General features: G+C 42.5%; 1 protein-coding gene across 1 annotated transcript; it reads left to right on the forward strand.

The window, feature by feature from the left end:
• Positions 1-7,653: 7,653 nt before the first annotated feature.
• On the forward strand, positions 7,654-20,826 carry sap130a (Sin3A associated protein 130 a). The gene is made up of 21 exons (XM_085773636.1): positions 7,654-7,760; positions 8,430-8,557; positions 8,649-8,914; positions 9,849-10,016; positions 10,107-10,206; positions 10,331-10,446; positions 10,545-10,669; positions 11,976-12,123; positions 12,214-12,304; positions 12,809-12,913; positions 13,028-13,169; positions 13,634-13,749; positions 14,527-14,820; positions 14,911-15,082; positions 16,008-16,106; positions 16,204-16,562; positions 16,891-17,136; positions 17,244-17,369; positions 17,468-17,571; positions 17,867-17,980; positions 19,340-20,826. Exons 2-21 carry the CDS (start codon positions 8,446-8,448, stop codon positions 19,496-19,498), a joined length of 3,162 nt encoding a protein of 1,053 aa, XP_085629762.1. The 5' UTR covers positions 7,654-7,760; positions 8,430-8,445; the 3' UTR covers positions 19,499-20,826.
• Positions 20,827-21,440: the final 614 nt, after the last annotated feature.

Here is a 21,440-nt window from a genome sequence, read left to right on the forward strand (position 1 = left end):
ATACTTAAGTATACTCAGTTTATAAAGTGTGTTGATACTGTTTCAAATCATCCTTATTCACATCCAGCTGTGGTACAAGTGAATGATAAACACTACAGCAAATGAGCTGCACTCAAGTAAGTGAAACACTTCCTGGTTGATAACTGGAAGTGATTTGATAATATGATTCAAGTGTGAAAATACTATCTCTGTGGAAGCCATTATCCTTCCTCTATGCCTCCAATTCTTCATGGGTTTTACAATGAACAATGTCTTCATGACTCGTATCCTCACCTGATGGATACAGTGCAACCCTGATAATCAATTTTTCATTATTATTCAAGAGTCTCATGACAGATAAACAATCAATAATGCTATGCTGTAAGCTGTTATTTATGTCCTATACACTTCATTTTACTTGGAATTTCAGCTGAACCTTATCATCATCATCATTGTCATCATTAGATGATTTTGTTTCACATGACGTAAAAAGAAAAACCTGCGTGAGTTTTCAGACTATGGTTAGATTGTATGAACCTAGAACAGGGCAGATCACATAGATTGCAAATGGAGATGTCAACCATGATAATGTTATGTCTGAATTATCCCTGTATGAGTTGAATGTCAAATTCTATCCTGCCAACTGCATTGCTTTTGAGGAAGTTTACTTTTTAGGTGTGTATCCTCTCTGGTAAGTTTCCATCCAGCTTTTACGTGCAAAAAAAATTCTTCTGCACACTTTGACTTTTAATGTAAATATTTTTTCCTTCCTCGGTCCCCCCGGTGAGCGGCGGATGGCATTCCATAGATGCCACACATTTTCCTCCTGCTGCCTTTACTTGTTGTAGCGGAGTGCCACTTTTCTCAGCTCAGAAAGGCTGCAACAGTAAATCTCCATGCCTTTTTCAGCTGGGAGCCATGGAGCACACCGGGGCCAGTGATTTGTGTTTACACAGATCATTTCAAATATTTCATCCAGCTTCTATTGACAGTACTTAGAAGAAAAGAGCCTCCACCTCACCATGAGTGGTGTTAAGTGGTTCTGAAGGTGAAAGGTTATGATTATGTGACTCCAGGCAGAACAACTTTGCAGAGGGAGAGTCATTCCCAGGAACGCTCAAGTGTCCTAAAGTCGTCATCATCCAGGGGGGATGAAAAAAAAAGTATGTGTGTGCATTCCACACACATCTGGAGTCTTGTAAGAATTACTGTGATTGTTGTCAGGATTGTTGCATTTATTACCATGATTTCACCACTTTGACTCCCAGTAACTGTGAATGGTTCTCACGTAACCAAACCATCAGTCATAGCGGATCAAGAACAGATGTCAACGAAGCAAGCTCGCTCCGATATAATGAGGTTTTGTTGTTTGTTTGACATGGTCAATAAACTGTGGGTTCAAGGAATAATGCGCATTCTTCACATTCTGTCTTTACATTTGTGCCAGTTTATGCTACTTCAGTTCATCTCGCCTCAACGGTTATCGCACTTTTAAAGTCATGCACTATTTCTATCCTAATGTAAGTAAATCAATGTGTCTGGCAGCTATAGAGGGGACAATTGGTAACAAATCATCTGTCCCCTTTTGGAGGCTTTTGAGCATATTTTGCTGTAAAAAGCCTGTGTGAAATACTTGGAAAAATAACAGTGGAGCTCTGTGTTTTGCCTTAATTTCCATGGAGATTCCAAAACTTCCTGTCTACAGCAGTCATGGAATGTGCCCCCACCCCCCTTAACTTTTCCACATAAATCAGGGCACCGTCCTCTAATTTTAGTGTTGTTACTGAGATGAAGTGAACCTCTCAGATAGCAGGCCATTTGCCGCAGATTTCTGACTCTGTGTCACTTGCAGCACCGCGTGGCCGGTCAAAAAAAAAAGCCACAAAAGCATGAAGGTGTTTTTGCTTTAGGTGTTAACTGTGGCCGCTACACCTGTTCTCCTCCTCTGACATCACTCACTGCTGCTCCTTTGTCACGATTCACAGAAAAATGCTTTTGGAAATGACTTCTGTCATAGTGTCAAATGTGATAATAAAGGGGGCACATATCAATATATCCATATTAACAATGGACCAACAAAGCTATGTGGTATTACAGCCCTTATGGTTCTCACTCTTGTTGGTGCTGTTTGCAGCTGCAGCAGGCCACTGTTTTCAGCTACCTGCTTTTGCACAAGGACAGAGTCAGTCAAAAATTGGTGGACATGTGAATATTTAATCATTATTATGAGTTGGTAAAAACACTTTTACACAGCTTGGAAGGTTTGATTTAAAAGCTTTTTCACCTAGAACCTTTTTTGACCTAGAACCAATGCACTCAAAAGGTCAGTTATGTAGTTCAACAGTCTCCCCCCACAGAGAGAAGCTTTGTTTCGTCATAATATTATGTTGCAATAGACTACTATTAAATTAGGCAATCATGTTAAGTTGAATTCAAGCATGTTAATGCATCTGCGTTGAACAACTTGGTACATTTATGCTTCAGGTTATCTCATGTATACTCTTCTATAATCATGTAACTATTTTATAATCATGTAAAAAAACAAAAACAAAACTATTATTCCTCTTGATCATGTTAACTCATTTACATTGTACTACTTAATATGCATTTCTATAATCATGTTAATATATTCAGGATCAATGATTTTATGTAATTCTTTGTATAAACGCTGTATTGTTGGAATAATTGTTTGATTTAATGTGGACCCCAGGAAGAATAGTCTTCATCTTTATGAAGACTAATGGGGATCCAAAAAATACAATAAACAATAAAATAATAATCTATAATAATAATGGATCACTTGACTATGTGAAACCCAAAAGGTGTGAGCTGAACACACACATTAGTAGCTCGGCACATCCTTTCAGCTCTGTTGAGGATTGTGTTGTCTTTCAGTTTACTGTTTTGGATTTAGCTGCTACATCTTGACAGCATCATTTTTCGCCTGCAGCAGGCAGCTGCTGTTACCAATGAAGAAACTCTAAATAAACAGTGACTGTCAGAGTCCTGGTCCCTCATGAAACATGCATGAGGCACCACGTTCACCGTGGCTGTTTGGCTGGCTGCAGTCTAGGTCTGCCTGTGGTTTCCAGTGAATCAACTGACCTGCAAAATCCAGAAAGACTGATTCACTGTGGGAAAAGAAATGAGGGATGAGTCAAAATGTTCTGTGTCTGAAGCAGCACAGAGAGATGCACTGTGACGGATGACCTCCCGGCTGAACGGACACAATGACACCTGGGTGAGTGGTAACGATTTGACACTAGAGCCAGGTGCGAGCTACTTACCTGTGAAAAGTCGTTTTAAAGTCTGCATTGTTAGTGAGTAATTAACAATGTAGACGAATGAGTAAGAGGCACATCAGCGTGTGAAATGACAGATGATTCAGACGAACAGAGGCTAAAGAATTCACCCTGAGCTGATGAGTTGAAGGGTGGAGAAATCAGAGAACCATAGGCAGTATGTTTTCCCTGAAAGTCCCCATGTCAGCAGACACATGTTAACACTTTGATGTCACACTAGTTTAGTCTCAGCTTGCAAGTTGCCTCATTCTGTGCTATTTACACCCACGTTGGACAACACTTCTCCCCATATCGTCTTACTTTTCAGTGAAAATAAACAATGTATCTCTGGAGCTGCACTTCACGCCGGCCCACATCATAACCAGCAATAATATCTAAAGAATGCCAGTCATGAGGGTTTCACAAGTTCCCAGTAAAAGCAGCATACCAACAGGTTTAAGGAAGTGTGTGAATGAATGATTGTGCAAAGCCGGGAGATTCAGTGCTCATGACTCAGAATGTTTTTTGTAATTAATACGGTATAAAATACATATTACAATCGTGATGAACTATATTCTGTGAGAGTGAGCAGTCAGTCTACACTCATGAGATAATCATGAATGGCTGCTGTTGATATTGTAGGGGCAGAACACAAATTTCCTCTCCTTCTTTTTGCTCAACATTTACATCTTCAGTGATTCACAATTTATGACACAAGCTTATACTGTGCAGAACCATAATGCACATGTCTCATTGTCTACAAGTTTACATTGTAGAAAGTAACAGTTGTGATCATTCTTTTTGGTGAAAATGTGAATTATTTTCCTCTTGCATTTCCCCCCTTTCTTTTGTCTTATGTTACGGAATAGCTGCAGGGAGTTGACTCCAGCTGTCCCTCTGTTAGGAGAGATGTTCCTGAGGGACATTGCTGTGACCAGAAGGTGTGAAGATAGACAGAGATAGAGTCACTTGAGTACCTGAAGAAAATTGTGGAGCTGAAGGCATCAGAAAAGTAGTGAATACAGTAGGGTGCAGAAGTCTGAGATCACTGTGCCATGTTGAGTTGGCCTCAGACTGTGTAATGTTGTACAGGCCATCAGAGATGTGAGATCACAGATGAAACTAATAACCACAACATATGCATGTGTTTCATTATTGCCGTCACAACCTTTCTCCATTGCTGTCTATGGTTGTTACAGTGGCAGGTGAGGCAGGCAAAATAAAGCTAGTTATTTGCTGTTAAAATGTGAAAATTGGCTCAGATGTTTTACTTTATCGTTAAAAGCCAACCTTTATGTTGATATACAGAATATTAAAGCCCCAGTATGTCATTTATTTGGCTTTTTATTAGCAAAAATCAAATATTGCTTTCATAAATACGTATTTCACTGAAGTCGAATCACACCCGCATACAAATGAAAGCTTTCTCATACGTTAGAATGAGTTGTTACAAGTCGTTACAAATACATAAGTGGGCGACGCACCGAACCGAGGCTGCAATGTTGCATCGCCATTTTTTACGTTCAGTGGCAGCGTGACCGTTGGTAACCACAGAAACTCACCGGAGCTGTCGGCTCGGGAAGAAAGTTTTCCAGGTAGCGCACCAATATTGCATTCAGATACAGTCAGGCAGACGGCCGTCAGCAAACTACTCTACGAGAGAAAGACGGTAAAACATGGGTCAGGTGAACAATACGACATCACCATGACAACATATTGTCACGCCTGTATTGTTTTGCCTCGTGCTGGCGGACCACTTGTTTAGACGCTTGTTTATCCGGTTACATGCAGCGTCTGTCTGACGTCTGCCCGATTTCATGTGAATGCAACATCAAGAATATGTTACGATATGCAACCGCTAGATGGGGGTAATTCCTACATATTATACCTTTAAAGGTAGTCAGTATGTTTGTCACTGCAGTTTGTAAATGAGCACATGAGTGGAAGCCCGTAATGATTAAGCAGAATTTCTTTACTGTAAGTCTCTGTATACATTTTTTTAGGAACATCCTACAGACTCTGCCTTTAAATATGTGTGTATATTACACTCTGATGGACAAATTCAGAACCTATTCAGCCAGAAGTTTTCTACTTTTTAAATCTGCTGGTTGTCTGGGCCCCAAAGCAGAGGCGACAGCAGCAAGAAAACATTTTTTGAAAAGGAAGAACCCTTGGGAGGAAGCTGGCTCTCTGTGGGGGAAATCTTTCTCCTACGGGCTGACTGAGGGATTTTCTGCTGCTTAACCTTCACCACCTGCAGCACATAAACAGGGACAGCATCAGCAGACCTACCTGTGAGGTCTCCACAGTTGATCATCTGGACTGGATCTTCTTCTTCTTGAGGCTGACAGGTTGAGTTCGGGCCTCCACGCCTGGGGCTGTGTTTGTTGGTTTGGCCCAGAGAGTCATGGCAAACTCCCAACATTGGCTGACTGACCTACATCTAAAAACAGATACACAAAATGTTTGTGGGTTCAAAATGTGGGAGAAACAGGCAAAGTGAGCACTATCAGAGCTGACTTCAGCACTGTGTCTTACCTGTGTTTGGTAAAAGAAGATGGATGCAGGTTTTTCATGCTGCTAAATAACAGAGGACCTGGCTGTCACTGTGATCTGGTCATCACTGTAGTGGAGGCAGTGGTCAGCTGATTTAGTGGTCTAACAGGAGATCACTGTTACATCAGCTGTGTTGACATGAAGATAGAACAAGAAGGAGAAAAAACAGTGACATTTCTGTCCACATTTAGTTCAAATTAGAAACCAATTTCTTAAAAAAATTGCAAACAACAATTATGTAAAGAAAAGATTACCGGTCACACCCTAAAGGAAGAGAAACAAAGTAGAAAACATGTAGGAAACATGACATTTATTTTTTGTTTCATGTATTAATTTTCTTCATCACTTTATACAGATCTGATGGTGAATGGAAACACACTTTGCGATTCAGAGTGACTTAAATGTATAATTGATTTCATATTTGGATACCCTAGATGGGATATTTTTTTGGACTTACCTACACCTAAGAAAATAATCACCGGTGCAGGAGTAATAGATTACAGAACTTAAAAAGGTATACTGTGGGCAATTGGATAGAAAGGATTTGCTGTCTGGGTCGACAACACAAACAGGTCAGACTGTACTGCAGATATTTGGAAATGGTTGGTCAAATGTTGTAAACATGACCTGTAGTTAAAGGATCTCTCAGAGTCAGTGAACTGTAGAGTGCGGTCAACTGTGGTTCAGGGCCAAACATTCTTACAGAGGTAGTCACAGAGCTGGACTGATGCCTGGGTAAAACAGAGATCTGGCATGCTGAGGCAGATGCTGATGCTGTTGTGTTGTGCCCATCACATTTCAGATTCCTGAACCATTTGGTTTTGTGTTTGATTCAGTTTGAAGAAAGACCGTATGGTATGGCCTTCTTAACAGCAATACAGTGAGATCTCTGTATAAAGGAGAGTTGGAATAAAGGCACGCCACTTACGCCTTGAGCAGTCTCACTCCTCATCTTCTCTGGATTACTTCACTAGCATTTTTCTTTGTGTGTAAATATGTAGATGCACTCTGATCAAATTTACTCAAGAAACTGCCAAGACCTTCACTGCAGCTAAATGCAACTCAGCCATCGTTGATTTCATTATTCACACCAGTGACATGTAAGAACATCTTCCAGGGAAAAAGCTCACAAACAAATTGTCTTATGTTCAGCTCATAATCACCAACTTTCTTGCAAAGACACCTGCTGCACCTCCATGGCTGTCTACCGCCCTCTAGTGTTGTCCTGCAGACGCTGCTGCGGTGGCTCCAGTCTGAGGAGGGAGAGTTCAAATGTGAGCTGAGTGGCAGGACCGCGCAGCCAGCTCCAATCAGTTTGCAAAGCGGGAGAGTGGCGATGGATCACCACAATATATCATTATCAGAGCCAGTCTGTCTATATGCAAGTCGTACTGTTTCACTAGCATGTGTTAGCAAACAGGTAGCCCGCGTTTCGCTAACTAAACACCTCGGTTTATAGTTTTGTGTTAACGTTAGTGTAACTGCGGTTGGACTTTGTGTGTCCACTGCAGTGCGGGTAAGGTTGGATATACAGACTATGGCTCTGTAAAACATGAACACAAGACTGTGAAGGTCTTCATATCACGACCGGTGGTAGTATTGGTCACTCAGTTCAGCTGGCAGTAAACATGCTAACAAATTAGCTCGTGCTAGCGCGGCTGCCAGCGTTGACCACGTGACCGCGGTCCCTCGGACTCCAACATCCTGGTGAAGGTTTCAGGCTGGTCAAAACAACCCGGGCGCTCTGATTGGTCAGCGAACGGGGGCTCTCCTCTCTGATTGGTCGGTGATCGGGGGATCTCCTCTCTGATTGGTGGACGGGAGCAGGGAGGTCCGGTTCTGTCGGAGCGTTCTTCCGGCTTACATGTTGGGGAAAAAAAGAAAAGACGAATGGAAAAAACTGTAATCCATAAAACGACCATTGCCTAGTCACTCCGCGATACGGTAACATCTGCACACACACAGAAACATGTTTGTTTGTTTAGGCCTGTGGAGTTTATGCCGCTGTACTCCTGATAAAGTCCGGGATTTAGCATGAAAAGCAGGCGGTAGAAGGGTTAGCGACTCTAACGTTAGCCTCCTGCTAGCTAAGATATGTGGCTAACAAGGTAGCTTTTAGTTTTAACGCTGCCGTTTTTCGTTAGAGGCGACCGAAGAGTACGATATATGACTTGAAAAAATTGCAGTTGAAAGACCGATAAGCTTGCACGTTAACCTGATATTTGATAAACAACGGTGCAGTTGTTGTCGATGATATGTCGATCCTATGTTGTTGACTGTGTAACATTTACGCCAAACAAAGGTTTACAAACTGTTCCTGTCTTGGTTTTCTCAATGAAACACATCCATACACATTTTGTTGACACCACTTGGTTGATGTTATCGACTTATTTCTAGCACCTTTGCTAGCGGATAGCGACAGTCTTCCGCAGCTCTCCATTACTGTTTATGTACCCGCACCGGCAGGAAAGGGTTAAACCGGCAGCTCTTATTGTTGTAGTCCTCGTACAACGTTAACAGAAAAAAATACAGCGGATAACCAACTACAAACAGCTACAATGTCTTCCCTATGTCCGTCGCTGTGTTTAATGTGCAACTCTAACACCATTCCAGGTCATAAATAGTTAAAATGAGCTCCCAGCAATTCCCCCGACACGGGCTGCCTCCGTCCGGCGGGGGAGCACCGCAGCTCCCCGCCGCTGGAAACCTTGTGTCCGTCAATCAGCCGTCAAATGCTCAAGGTAACTTGCCGCGACTGAAATGACTCATGGGATATTTGGCTAACGGCGAGGAAGACAGGTGTAAAAAAATTTTTTTTTTTTATTCCCGTAGCTGGTGCAGATGGAGACAGCGGTCGGGATGCGGACCATGGGCAGCAGGATCACCCACCAGCTGGGGGAGGGGGCACCTTGACGTTCAGAGATGACAAGCAGGAGACCATGGTGGTCAGACCTTATCCACAAGTGCAGACTCACGGCCAGCCACAAGCTGGTCCCCAGGCCGTGCCCATCCAGACTGGGACACCCGTGGCTGTACCTGCCCCCCCTGTCCACCTGCCCCAGGGCCAGCCCGCAGTCCTCACTGAGGGACAGGTGAAGGTGATGCCAACATTTTAGAGGCTTTTTTATACACATAGTTGATAAAATATGTTTTTGTATGATTACTGCACTCACTGTGACCAAGGCTTTGTGTTGTAGTGGAGCAATAAGCAGCTGGTTGATTTTATTATCTCAGAGAGAGTTTGGTCAGGTTAGAAAACCTTTCTGAAGCCTGGCTGAGCTGACTGCTGGGGCGAGAGACCAACTATCTGCAGTGCCAACCTGGAAGTTTGAAATGATTAAAGATGCAACGCTTTGCCTTCCTCATCCAGTCCGTATGCCCTGCAGAGAGAGGTGGATAGGTTTCATTTAAAATGAGCCTATTATATCATAAGACTCAGGGTGTTTCTGCTTCTTTACTGTTAGTAGGTCCAGCACTGAAAATCTGGGACCAAGCTGGGAATATCTTGAAATCTTAGCATTCAGGTTGCAGATATTTTCTCTGTCAAATTGACAGAAAGGCTCCAGTTAAAAGTAGTTTTTGTTATACCAACCTAAGACTGAACATATGTGTTGTTTTTTTTGTTTTTTTACTAAACATCTGTAAACAACTGTTTCTTTCAGTTTTACAGAATTCAATTGCAGTGAAGAGTCTTTAATTCATGTAGCCTACACTTAGACAATCAGGTAGAATAGATTTTGTCTTCTTTTTTTTATTATGGACTCATCCTCTGCCTGCATTGAATCCAAAATAAATGTATGTCAGAGGTGCTTCATCTGCAAGGAAGGAGAACTCTCCATTTATAATGAATGTTTGCATTAATTAGACAATGGGCCATGTACAAAGTGTCTCAACACTTGCCCTGTAAATTTAACATTATGCTGTTTCCTCTTCTTGCAATTTGTTGGTTTCAGTAATGTGTTGTTTGCGTTTTTAGCATCATTGCCACAAGCATGCATGATTAACAATAAGAAATGTTTTGTTTTTTTGTAGGCTGTACTGAAGTCACCTATGCAAAGTCGTCTTATTGCCCCAGCACCAGCTTCCAGCCAGGCTCATATCCCCATGCCCCCCAAAGTGCCTGGTCACATCACTGTCACCATTGAGAGCAGTATTGCTCCAACGCCATCCATTCCCGTGGCAACCATCAGTGGTCAGCAGGTCAGTGGACTGAACGCTCACCATCAGTATACGTTATTGTGTGTTTCCTGCTGATTACTCAAGACCTGGGCTGCTTTCACTGTGTCTCAGGGTCACTCCAGCAACGTGCACCACCTGATGCCAGCTAACATTCAGATCATTAGGACCCCCGCTGTCCCTCCCCAGACCTTCACATCCCATTTACCCAGAGGTATGCCTGATGTCATAACAGTATGACAGGTTTGACGTTTGCCGTGGCCTTGAAACCGGCGTGTGTTTACCACTCGTTTGTTGGCGTGCTTTTCTCTTGATTTGTGTATCTCTTGACCTCACAGGGGCAGCTGCAGCAGCTGTTATGTCCAGCTCTAAAACTGTCCTACGGCCAGCCACTGGGGCAAGTGCAGGGCCCGGCCAGCCTACAGTACAGCACATCATCCACCAGACTATTCAGGTAACCAGATGTACTTTTATTTACTTAAACAAGAATAGATACTGTGTAGAGAACGTAGGAACATTGTGTGTAACCATGTCATCTCCATCTGTTTTCAGTCCCGCCCTCCTGTTACAACCTCTACAGCCGTGCTTCCAACTGTGGTGGCCCCCATCTCAGCAACTAGAACTCAGTCCCCAGTTATAAGTCCAACGGTTACACACTCTGCGGAGGTGGCACACGGGTAGGTACCAGGGCAGGAATTTATTGACTGAGATGAGGTTATGTGACCCGAACAAGAACCAGGAGGTGATATTAATCAGTTTTTGATTTTAAAACAGAGTTTTACAAAAAAAAAAAAAAAGCACTGACTTATTGTAGAACCTGGAGAAAAAAGCTTGTGTGATGTGATACAAAGCCACTTGAATCAATAAAGGGAGCCACTGTCATTTTCATATTTTTTAGGCAGGAAGATTTATCATAGAAAACACAGGAAACATTGTAAATTAGAAGAGTCTTTTATTATTTCTAAACACAGAGTTCAGTTCAGACCATAATGCTCTGGTGAAGAATCTTCTGGTTCATCGTTATTTAACATTAGTATCATTAGGACATTTATAAGTTCATGCTGAGCAGTTCAACATGTAGCGACCAATCCCTGTCAGGAGCACAGTGTGTGGTCTATCTCCCCTTTCAAAATAAAAGAAAATGGATTCTACTGAATAAAAGCTCTCCTTCAAAGTTGATGATTAGAGTCAAAAGTACAGTACTTGTCCTTAAAGTGTAGTTGAGTAAGATAATACACAGCTTAAGTACAGATTACTTACAGTATAGTAGGGCTGTCAATCCCCCCCCAAAATCCAATTTGAATTTCTAAAGCTTCTTATGTTAAATATTCAAATTATTTAATTTTAATGTGATTGGGTTTTTTTTTTCTTGTTTTTTTTAGCTCATTGTATACACCTTTACCAGCTTATTATCACGTCCCATGTCCACTAAAGGGCATTCCAACCAAATCTATTATGTAACATTTGCAACACACTTAATTTTTTACCAACTCAACAAAACTTCAAGAAGGGAAATCAAAATATTATAAGTAGTGGAGCAACAGATCAATCGATAAAAAGAAAAAAAGAATGTGTGCGTGTAGTGTGGGAACAGAGCCGCACCGCCCCAGCCGAATAAACGGGCAATTAAAAAAACAAAAAACTGTGCTCGTAAATTTGAAGCTGCAGCTCTACGTCGCACACAACAACAGATTTGTTTGTTTTATCAACATGTTTACCCCCAAACATCGCCACGCGCTACATTAATTTGCGTTGTTGTGGAAGGCACACATTTGGACGTCAGTTTTCACTTTCGAATGTTCTCATTTTCAAAATAATTCGAATTCTGTTCGAATAGTGAAGTTTGATCTGACAGCCCTACAATATAGTATATATTATAGTAATAGTAGATGTACTTAATTATACTATCCCCCCTTATCTCATGTTTTGTCTATTTTTAATGCATTAAACAGGCGATTAAGTTGACTTTTATGACTCTTCCAGGCGTCCAGCTCTGACGATCCACCCCCCTCCAGCTACCGTCAGTATTCAGAGGCCTCAGACGTCCCGTGACACCGCAGCAAGGATCACACTGCCATCGCACCCTGCGATTGGGGCTCAGAAACCTCAGCCACCACACACTATGACACAGGTTATTGCTTCTTGATGGTGGCCCTGCAAAATTCATGCCCTTTTTATTTTGCAGTCACAGAATTAACCCCTCCTTTTTCATCCATCACAGAAGCCCATGTTCAGTACTGCGACACCTGTAGTCGCAGCGACTGTGGCGCCAATCGTTGCCACTAACACTGTGCCATCAACCACGTCAATAGGTATTGCCATTATGAGTATTAAAGGACCAGTGTTTTGGATTTAGTGGCATCTAAATTGCAACCAGCTGATTACCATTACCCTCACCCCCCCCTGCATGTTTCATGTAGGAGAGCTGTAGTCTTTAGGTGACATTAAAACACCAAATGCCCTCTGTAGAGTCAGTGTTGATTCGTCACAGGAGTACCAGAAAGTTTAGAGAAGAACAGGTACATATTGTTTGGCTATTGTAGGAACATGGTGTGGCAACATGGCAGACATTATGAATGAGGACCTGCTCTGTATGTGAAGGGCTAAAACAAAACCACAACTATTCTTTGTTTCGACTGATTATACGTAGATTATAATTCCACTGCTGCTAATAGATGCCCCTAAATCCTACACACTGGTTCTCCAGATATCTTCTACCTACTGACAGCACTTTCTTATGTTTGACTAAAGAATAACTAAAGCGATAAAATGCAGTCTTATACAAGTTTTACATATTTTGTTTTGTTCACGTTTAGGCTCTGTACCACATACCCAAATGACTAATAGCACTATTGTCACCATGACGATGGCCTCCCACTCCTCTCATGCTACAGCTGTGACGACCTCCACCATCCCTGTTGGTGAGTTTGACCATATGTCTTTTTTGCAGGATCACTGTTGTGTGTGATAACGTTTGACACGTTTTGTGGTCGATCTTATTGAAAACTATGGTCTTCATCATCACTTGTCCACAGCTAAAGTGGTCCCTCAGCCCATCGCCCACAATTCATCCCGCGTGCAGCCCGACTACGCAGGAGAAAGGCCCAACCTCATCCCCATCTCAGGCCATCGGTCGTCTCCTAATCCTGTCACCATGGAGGCAAGAAGTGACAACAGGTGGGCGCCAAATGTTGATTCTTATTTTTATGTTTTTTTGTAAGTGTAGTCATAATTTACAGTATCTATTTGTCTTTATTCTAACTTGTTACAAAACACTGAAGTTATATTCCTGCAAAGATCTGTTTACTTCCCCCCATCCTCCACCAGATTACTACAGAAACCTTTTACATAAATCTAAAGGGAGATTACTACAGGCGCAATGACCTGGAAATAGCTGGGTAAATGATGAGGAGTTATGGCAGTTTAATATGCTACTAGACTAATGCAGATTGCATTAACCACAGGAAAGACCTTGGAGAGGTTGTGTTGTTGTTATGACGCATAGATGTTAATAGGGACATTTTGAAGATTATTTGTGAGATTAACATTTTGTGATTAGTATGATCTATTTAAGTCATTAGAGATAATGTATTCTAATAAATCTTGTATCAAGGTTAATCTTGTATGTTTTCCTTTTTAAGGCCGTCCGTGCCCGTGCAGTTCCAGTATTTCCTGCCGGCTTACTCTTCGTCGTACCCTCTGACACATACCTACACGCCCATCAGCAGCTCTGTATCTACCATTCGTCAATATCCTGGTGAGCATTACTAGTATTGTTCAACTGGTAATAACAACTAAAGGAGGAGCAAATATTGATGAACAGTCACAAATCATAAACAGAACATGCAAGTGGCATCACAGTTTGTTGTCTGTTTGTGTGATAAATGTAGCATTAAAACATGGTCTGCAACAGGTAGCTCAAGTAAATGTATTTCTAATGCTACAAAATCTAATACAATGACAGACCCATCGTCTCTTCAGCACCAAATAATCAGTCTGTCAAGTGTCAGATAAGCTACACTGCTCAGTTAGTTTAATTCAGATCTGCATCTAAACAGACATCGTGTCAAACAAAACAGAAATGTTTTGGCATGGATGAAGGAGTTAAACTGCAGCTTTAACCACATTACCACATGTTTTATATTAAAACAAAAACTGATTGTTGAGCAATCAACAAAGTGTAATGAATGATTTACTTTAAATTCCTGATGTAAAATACTGGAGACCCCTATCATAGAATAGTAACTTCAGCATCTGCAAAGACAGCATAAAGTTTAACAGTTTGGCTGGACATCTACAGAAAACAAACAACACGCTTGACTTTGTCTGATGTTCAGGCTTGATTAAAAGTGAATGGGAGGGGGCACAAATGTTTAATAAATATTTGTGCCCCCCTCACATTTCTTGTATATAAATTTTATATACAAGAAATGTGATGAGATCAAGCCTTAACTGTGAAATGTGAAAGTGGTGTGAAAAATGTAACATGATGGTAGAACAGCCTCATTTTAACTTTGTCTCTCCTCCCAATCAGTTACTCCTCAAGCTCCAAGTTCAGCACTGCCCACACAGCCTGGAGTAGGCGTGGCCACCACTGTCCATCTAAACCACATGCAGCTGATGGCAGTTGATCGGATTGGTCTGCCCTCAGCGCAAATCAGCACCCAAGGGCTCCAGCCAGCACCAATCGCTGCGCAGGGCATCCAGCCTGCACCGATAGGAGTCCAGGGCCTGCACACGTCAGCGTCAATCACATCACAGGGAATACAGCAGGCTCCTATAGCCACTCAGCAGCAGCAGCAACAACCGCAGTCAGAGGCCAAATCGGGTAAATACTAAATGAACACTTTGTTACGGTGTTGATAAAGAGCTAACTGAGTTGTGGGCTGTTCTGTAATGCCTGTCTTGTGTCGTTCAGGGGTTGTCTTGCCTGACGGCTTCGTAGCGAGCCAAATCAGCAGCACGTTCAGCACCACCCAGCCGGTAGCCACCATGGTACAGGCACACGCTCAGGGAGGAGTAGGAGGAGCTCCCACCCTGGCATCATCCCCTAGACCCAGCATCCTTCGCAAGAAGCCCGCTGGTGATGGGTGAGTATAACACCTGTGACATTCAGTCTTGGAAGAATTTATATTCCTCACATTTCCCCCAAAGCCTTGTTTGTACAAGTGTTTTAGCAAACTCTCTGAGCTGCACAAACCTTTTTCATACATATAGATGGTTTCTAACATTAAAAAAAAGGGGGACTTTCAACCATCGGTGTTGGAATTTGTACTCAATATGAAAATAATGATGTTGACAGCAACTTGTTATTTAAAAAGAGCTGTATTGTGACGGAAATAAAGAGGCAATTGTTTAAGATGAAGTGAGATACAGAGTTGTTTTCAAGGTAAATTCATGCAAAAGCACTGATGCGCGTTCCCATTGAGGGCAGTTTTCCTGCAAGCAGTCTCTGCATTTGCCACGAAAAACAACTCTGTTTCATAATGTTCTGATATTATCTCATAGTGTGGTGAATGTGCAGATCACAACTTGTCCACAAGAGCGTTTTGGAGTTGTTGGATTGTGTTTTTGATGAGTTTGATGAGGGAAACCAAGAAATCCCATGAGCCTCCATAGCGTAGCTCTGCTCCGCCGTTCTAAAAATAGCTTGCACCGACAATTAAAGGTAACGAACCTACTGCTATGACTATAGGGATTATGGCAATAGGCCAATTTGCCAAAATGTTGAACTATCCCTTTAAAAAAGTTGATGTTACAGTGAAAGCATTAGTTTACTTGTTTGTGCCATCCAGATTAACTTTGTTAACAAAAATATGACCCTCAGTTAGAGTTGACCCAGAAAGGTAGCTTTAGCTTGCTCTATACAGAATGTATGTAAGTGTTTCAGTGGTACAGTCTGTGGATACAGCAGGTTGACAGACGGCATTAGATTCTTTGACAAAAATATGTTCATGTAGGGCAGTTAAATGTTTCATTTTATCAAACACATCTGATCTGTCTTTGTGTTTTTAGTTGTGTCCGTAAGAACCTGATCCCTGCCCAACCCAGTGAACCCAGCGGGGGCAGAATGGAGAGCGGTGTGAGAGGAGCAGGGTCTCCCAGACCTGCAGGGTGAGCATCCGTCAAGTCCACCAGCTCCATGTTCACATCCTGTCATCACGAGTTCTGATACGAACCTATAACCTGACACTTTCCGTTCTCCTCTCAGTGTTAAACCCAAAGCTGAGGTGCACATGGCAGTGGCTCCTCCTGTCATGGCTACAGTCGAAGCACTACCTTCTCAGGGAGGGGAGCAGCAGGTGGTGTCCTCCAGCACCCAGCACCTCGCCCAAGCCATCCCCACTATGCTGGCCACGCCGGGACCTGTCCCTCCCTCCCAGCCCTCCACTGTCCTCTCAGCCCTGCCGGCAGCCATGGCTGTAACTCCCCCCGTCCCCGCTTCCATGGCCAACACAGTGGCGTCCCCCACTCAGCCTGCAGCCAGTAGCACAGCGGCCTGTGCTGCCAGCTCCACCTGCCCAGATGTGAAGATTAAACAGGAGGCTGAGGCCATGGACACACAGCCAGGTGAGAAGCATGTCTGTCCTCCACTTGTCACCATTGATGAGATCTTGGGGGTAAAAGAATGAATCTAAGGGCGTATTCACATCTGCTTTGTTCCGATTCAGCAACTAAACCGATACAATTGTTGCATTTTTCGGGGAGGGGCCGTTTGTGTTCACACACGGTAACATTTCTAAACGGTCCAAAGTTGTACCGCGATCGCTCTGTTCACACGAACCGATCTCTGACGTAAATCGCTCCCTGTTTCGGAACAACGTCTCCAATCGATCCAGGTGTAAAAGCACCCTAAGGAACTCTAAACTTAATCATGTGTGCGTCTCCTCTCCTGCAGATCCCAACGCGAACTTGTCCTCAGCCCCAGCGCTCACCACCCAGGCCTCCACCCTGAACACTCCTGCCACCGGTGATCTGATCCCCGGGGCCTCCCCGAGGAAGAAGCCCCGTAAGCAGCAGCACGTCATATCTACAGAGGAGAGTGAGATGGTGGAGACCAACAGCACGGATGAAGAAAAAGCTCCAGGCAGGCCCATCACCGGCAGGGCGGAGAGGTGTGAATCTCCGCCCAGGGAATATGTCGGTATGTAACGCAACGCTTGTCATTGTTACAGTGCTGTTGAAGGTGTGTGTGAGTGTGTGTGTTTTATCAGCATAATAACTTGCTTAATGCTTGTTTCTGCCATTTAGATGAAGAAGGAGTGCGTTATGTGCCAGTCAGGCCTCGGCCACCTGTTACCCTCTTGCGGCACTACCGTAATCCCTGGAAAGCTGCCTACCACCACTTCCAGAGGTACAGCGATATCCGGGTCAAAGGTGAGCATCTGTTTGAGTACAGACAAAAATACCAACACTTTACACAGCCAGTGTTTTTTTTTTTCCTTGCTAACAACGGTTGTTTATCCCGCTCACAGAGGAGAAGAAGGGCACCTTACAGGATATGGCCAATCAGAGAGGCGTGGCATGCAGAGCACAGGGCTGGAAGATTCACCTGTGTGCCGCACAGCTCAGGCAGCTGGTGAGTGCAGAAATATGAATCATCAGTGTTGCTGCTCTTTGTGGTTTATTCAGAGTTCCTAGAGGCAGTGTTTGGTGTCTGTCTCAGAGGAAACGCTGATCATGTATTTTAGTTTAGCCTTTATTCTCACAGTGGGAGTTGTGTTTAACACTGTGCTTCAATATCACAGCAATAACCCACAACAGTTGTTACTTTAGCAACCAAGGGAACAGCCAGGATTAATCTCAGTAAATGTCTTCATAACAAGAGTCAAGAATGGACTGGAGTTAAAAACATGATGTATTTGTCACTGCAGTCGAGTTTAGAGCACGACGTGTACAGCCGCCTCTCCACCCTGCAAGAAGGCCTGATCCCAAAGAAGAGGGCAGGGGCCGACGATGACCTTCACCGAATCAACGAGCTCATACAGGTACGTTTGTTTCTACCCGAGATGTCTCTCCGCTTAGTAATTTGTGGGTGACTGCTTCATAAAGTTGTCTTTATGAATTAAATAGAACGCAAGTTAATTTTTTTATTGTATTAATATCATAAGCATTATATAGCCAAACTATGTAATTCATTTTAGAATGATCTTCATTAAACAATTTCTTCTGTAAAATGTGACTAAACATTAGTTCAGGTGTAGTGTTGTTTTTGGCGGCCTGTTTTAATTTTAGCTTTTGTCTAGTCTTTGTGTCTTTTTAGTTTTTATTTAGTTTTATTTAATTTTTAGTCATGTTCATACTCCTTTTTTTTGTCTAGTCAAGTTTCATCAATCAGTTTCATCAATTCAGTCAAGCATTTTAGTCTTAGTTTATAACCCATGACTATTTTTGTCTAGTTTTAGTCGACGAAAACTAATGACATTTTAGGCTAGTTTTAGTCAACGATTTTAATCTCTTTCCAGTAATGTAATTCTATTTAACCCAGTCAATATTGTATAATTAATTACCTAGTATTGTTTAGACAAAACCACATTTTTCTTTAAGTCAAACCCATTTCCCTATTAAACATGGTTATCTTATTATTATATTATTGTTCCCACACACTATATTTAGCAGATATTTTGGAGAAACCCACTCTACACTCTCTCACCAACAAATACACATACACGCTAGTCACACACATTTGCCGGTCGTTTGATGATCCCTGGCTGCCCGGCCATCGGTCCCTTTCTATGTGTCAGACCTCAGACTTTGTTTCTTAAATTGTTGTAAACGCTAACCCACGGCAGCTGCATCTTCTAAATAATGCTGCGAGTGGGGATTGAGGAAGTGACGTTGCCTGCCTAGGAAACAGAAATACTGCAATAATAATAATGCGACCAAACATGATAACATTATTTAATCTCGTCTTGTCCAGTTTTTGTTTTGTAAACACATTTAGTTTTGTTTTTGTTCGTCAACAATATTGCATTTCATCACAGTTATTGTCACATGACCACCAATTACGTTGCGTTGCGTCTCGTTTTCGTCACGTCATAATTTTCGTTGATGAAAGCAACTTTATTCAGGTGGCAGCAGCAAAAACCTGTGCAGATATATGTACATGAGAGCAGCAGATGTTGTGTTTCTGAGCATGAAAGTAAACAGATGTGTTATGTTCTCAGATAAACAGTCTTTTGCTACATTAAAAGTGCACAGTGTGTATTTTATACCTTATTTATACCTTTTTATTTCACCAAGGTCAATTTTATGGCTATGCGGATGCTGCTGAGCCACATCATAAAAGCTGCTGCCAAATGATTATCTTTTCCCAGTGAGTTCACTGTGTGTGTTTGTGTCGTCAGGGTAACATGCAGCGCTGTAAGCTGGTGATGGACCAGGTGACGGAGGCCAGAGACACCATGATGAAAGTACTCGACCACAAGGAGAAAGTGCTGAAGCTGCTCAACAAGAACGGTGCCGTCAAGAAGTCGTCCAAACTGAAGCGTAAAGAACGGGCGTGAGCTGGGCCTTCTCTTCTGTCGACAACACCACTGTCCCCTCTCTGCAGGGGGGCGACGGAGCTGCTCAACATTTGGTGCTATGGTTTGCCACATACAATCGCATGCACCCTCCCTATCTGCCTGAGAGTGGACAGAGGGAACTGACAGGAGGACTTGAAGAAGCAGAACAGCCCATGAGGAATAGGTTCTCATTAAAGACAGAGCACACACGAGTGTGGAGCATCGTAGGTTGCATTAGAGGGGCCGACTGGACGGCCCTGCCACTGTTTCTCTCCTTTTTTTTTGTTCATTTTCAAAGACCCCAGAGACCATTTCTACTAACTTAGTTTGCCTCTTCTTCTGAGACAGTGTTGGAAGCTGGCAAAATGTGTATTTGTGATATGTGGCACGACGTGCAGGTGCAGTAAAATCCCTATAAGCGATGAAAGTGTTCCAGTTTAGGTGAACAAGCCAAGAGTTATTGAGTGGGGTTAATCAAAAAAAATATTTTTAAAGAGTCCTTTAGCAAAACTGTGTGTATACAGACTAATCTCAGTTGTGCTCTTTTCATCAATCTGTGCCTTCATTCTGTCAGTGTACATGAACAGGACAGGGACGTGTGAAAGTGGATTCACACACCGTCAAAATATTCTTAAAATACGATTCAGAGAAAAGGTTGAGGCCGGTGTCACTGCTTCCTCTTTTTTTCTCCAAGTATCCTGCACCTGCATTTTTTAAATTTGATTTGTTCATTTAGTTGAAGTAAACGGTCACCTATCAGCCACATGTTGAGGTGTAATCTAAAAGATGATAGAATACTTTCGTGAGTGAAAGTTGGAAAAAAGTACTGAAATGTGGCAAATTGAATTCATAAAAAAGTGCTCACCTGTTGTAACAGGTTAATAGTGTCCTTAGTTATCTGAAAGTAAAGTACAAACACACTCCACATACATTACACCAAGTTAACTTAACATTATAGTCGCCAAGAATCAGCCACTTAATCCAAAATAAACCGATGTCATGGTGGTAATGACAGACTTTAATTTGGTTTCAGAAGCTACAGTGCTGGAGAGACAGAGAGAAAAAGAGAGAGAGAGAATGGTTGTGTGGTCAGAAGGGTGAATTGAATTCATGTAAATCACTGTAAATGTGCTTTTGGTTTTTCCATTGACCTGGTTCTTTTCAAGTTTTGTACTCGGTGAAACATTTTGTGCTGTGTGACGTGTGCCACTTCATTTTTGCAGAGTGTAACGATAATGACGTTATGAGATGAAGTGAGCCTGAAACATCCAGCTATTGTACATTGTTTTTGTCTGTGTAATTATAGTAAAGATACTTAAACAATACAAGCTACACTGTTATTTTCATTTTAAAACCTGTTTTTCGTATTGCTCTTCATACATTTTGTCAGTTAGTCTTCTGTTGTCGTGCACACTGCACAAACTGCACCGCTGCACCACGCCTGGGGACAGATGGTGAGGTGAGACTCAAAACTTTATTGCTCTGCAGCATTGCCAGCATTATCATGGATGATCTTAAGCAGCATTCCTCAGACATTGACCTTTGTATACAATTACGGTATATTTCATTGTTAAATATGTGGAAGCAGTAGTAAATCCCAACAGGTGATACCTGCTGTAAAAGAGAAAGATTCAACAAAGGTTTTACATCTGAAGGTCAGCAAGTTTGTACCACATACAGCAGCCGTCTGATCTCACTGTAGTTAATGTCCCCAACAGCTCGGACGGATGGCATGAGCTGCTTTCTCCTCAGTCACCACATTACAGTCATCACTATCTGCTGTTTACAACATAATTGCCTCCCAAGGGCAGCACACCGCGTTGGCAGTACTTGACCTATGACGACTGTGTTTGTGTGTCAGCCACGATGAATTACAGGTATTACGATGTTCAGCTTTCCCTCTTTCTGTTTCTGACACTGACTTTTTAAAGAAGATGTGAAT

The sequence above is a fragment of the Trachurus japonicus genome, chromosome 4 (assembly GCF_045865225.1).
Source record: "Trachurus japonicus isolate A0001 chromosome 4, Traja_1.0".
Lineage (NCBI taxonomy): Eukaryota > Metazoa > Chordata > Actinopteri > Carangiformes > Carangidae > Trachurus > Trachurus japonicus.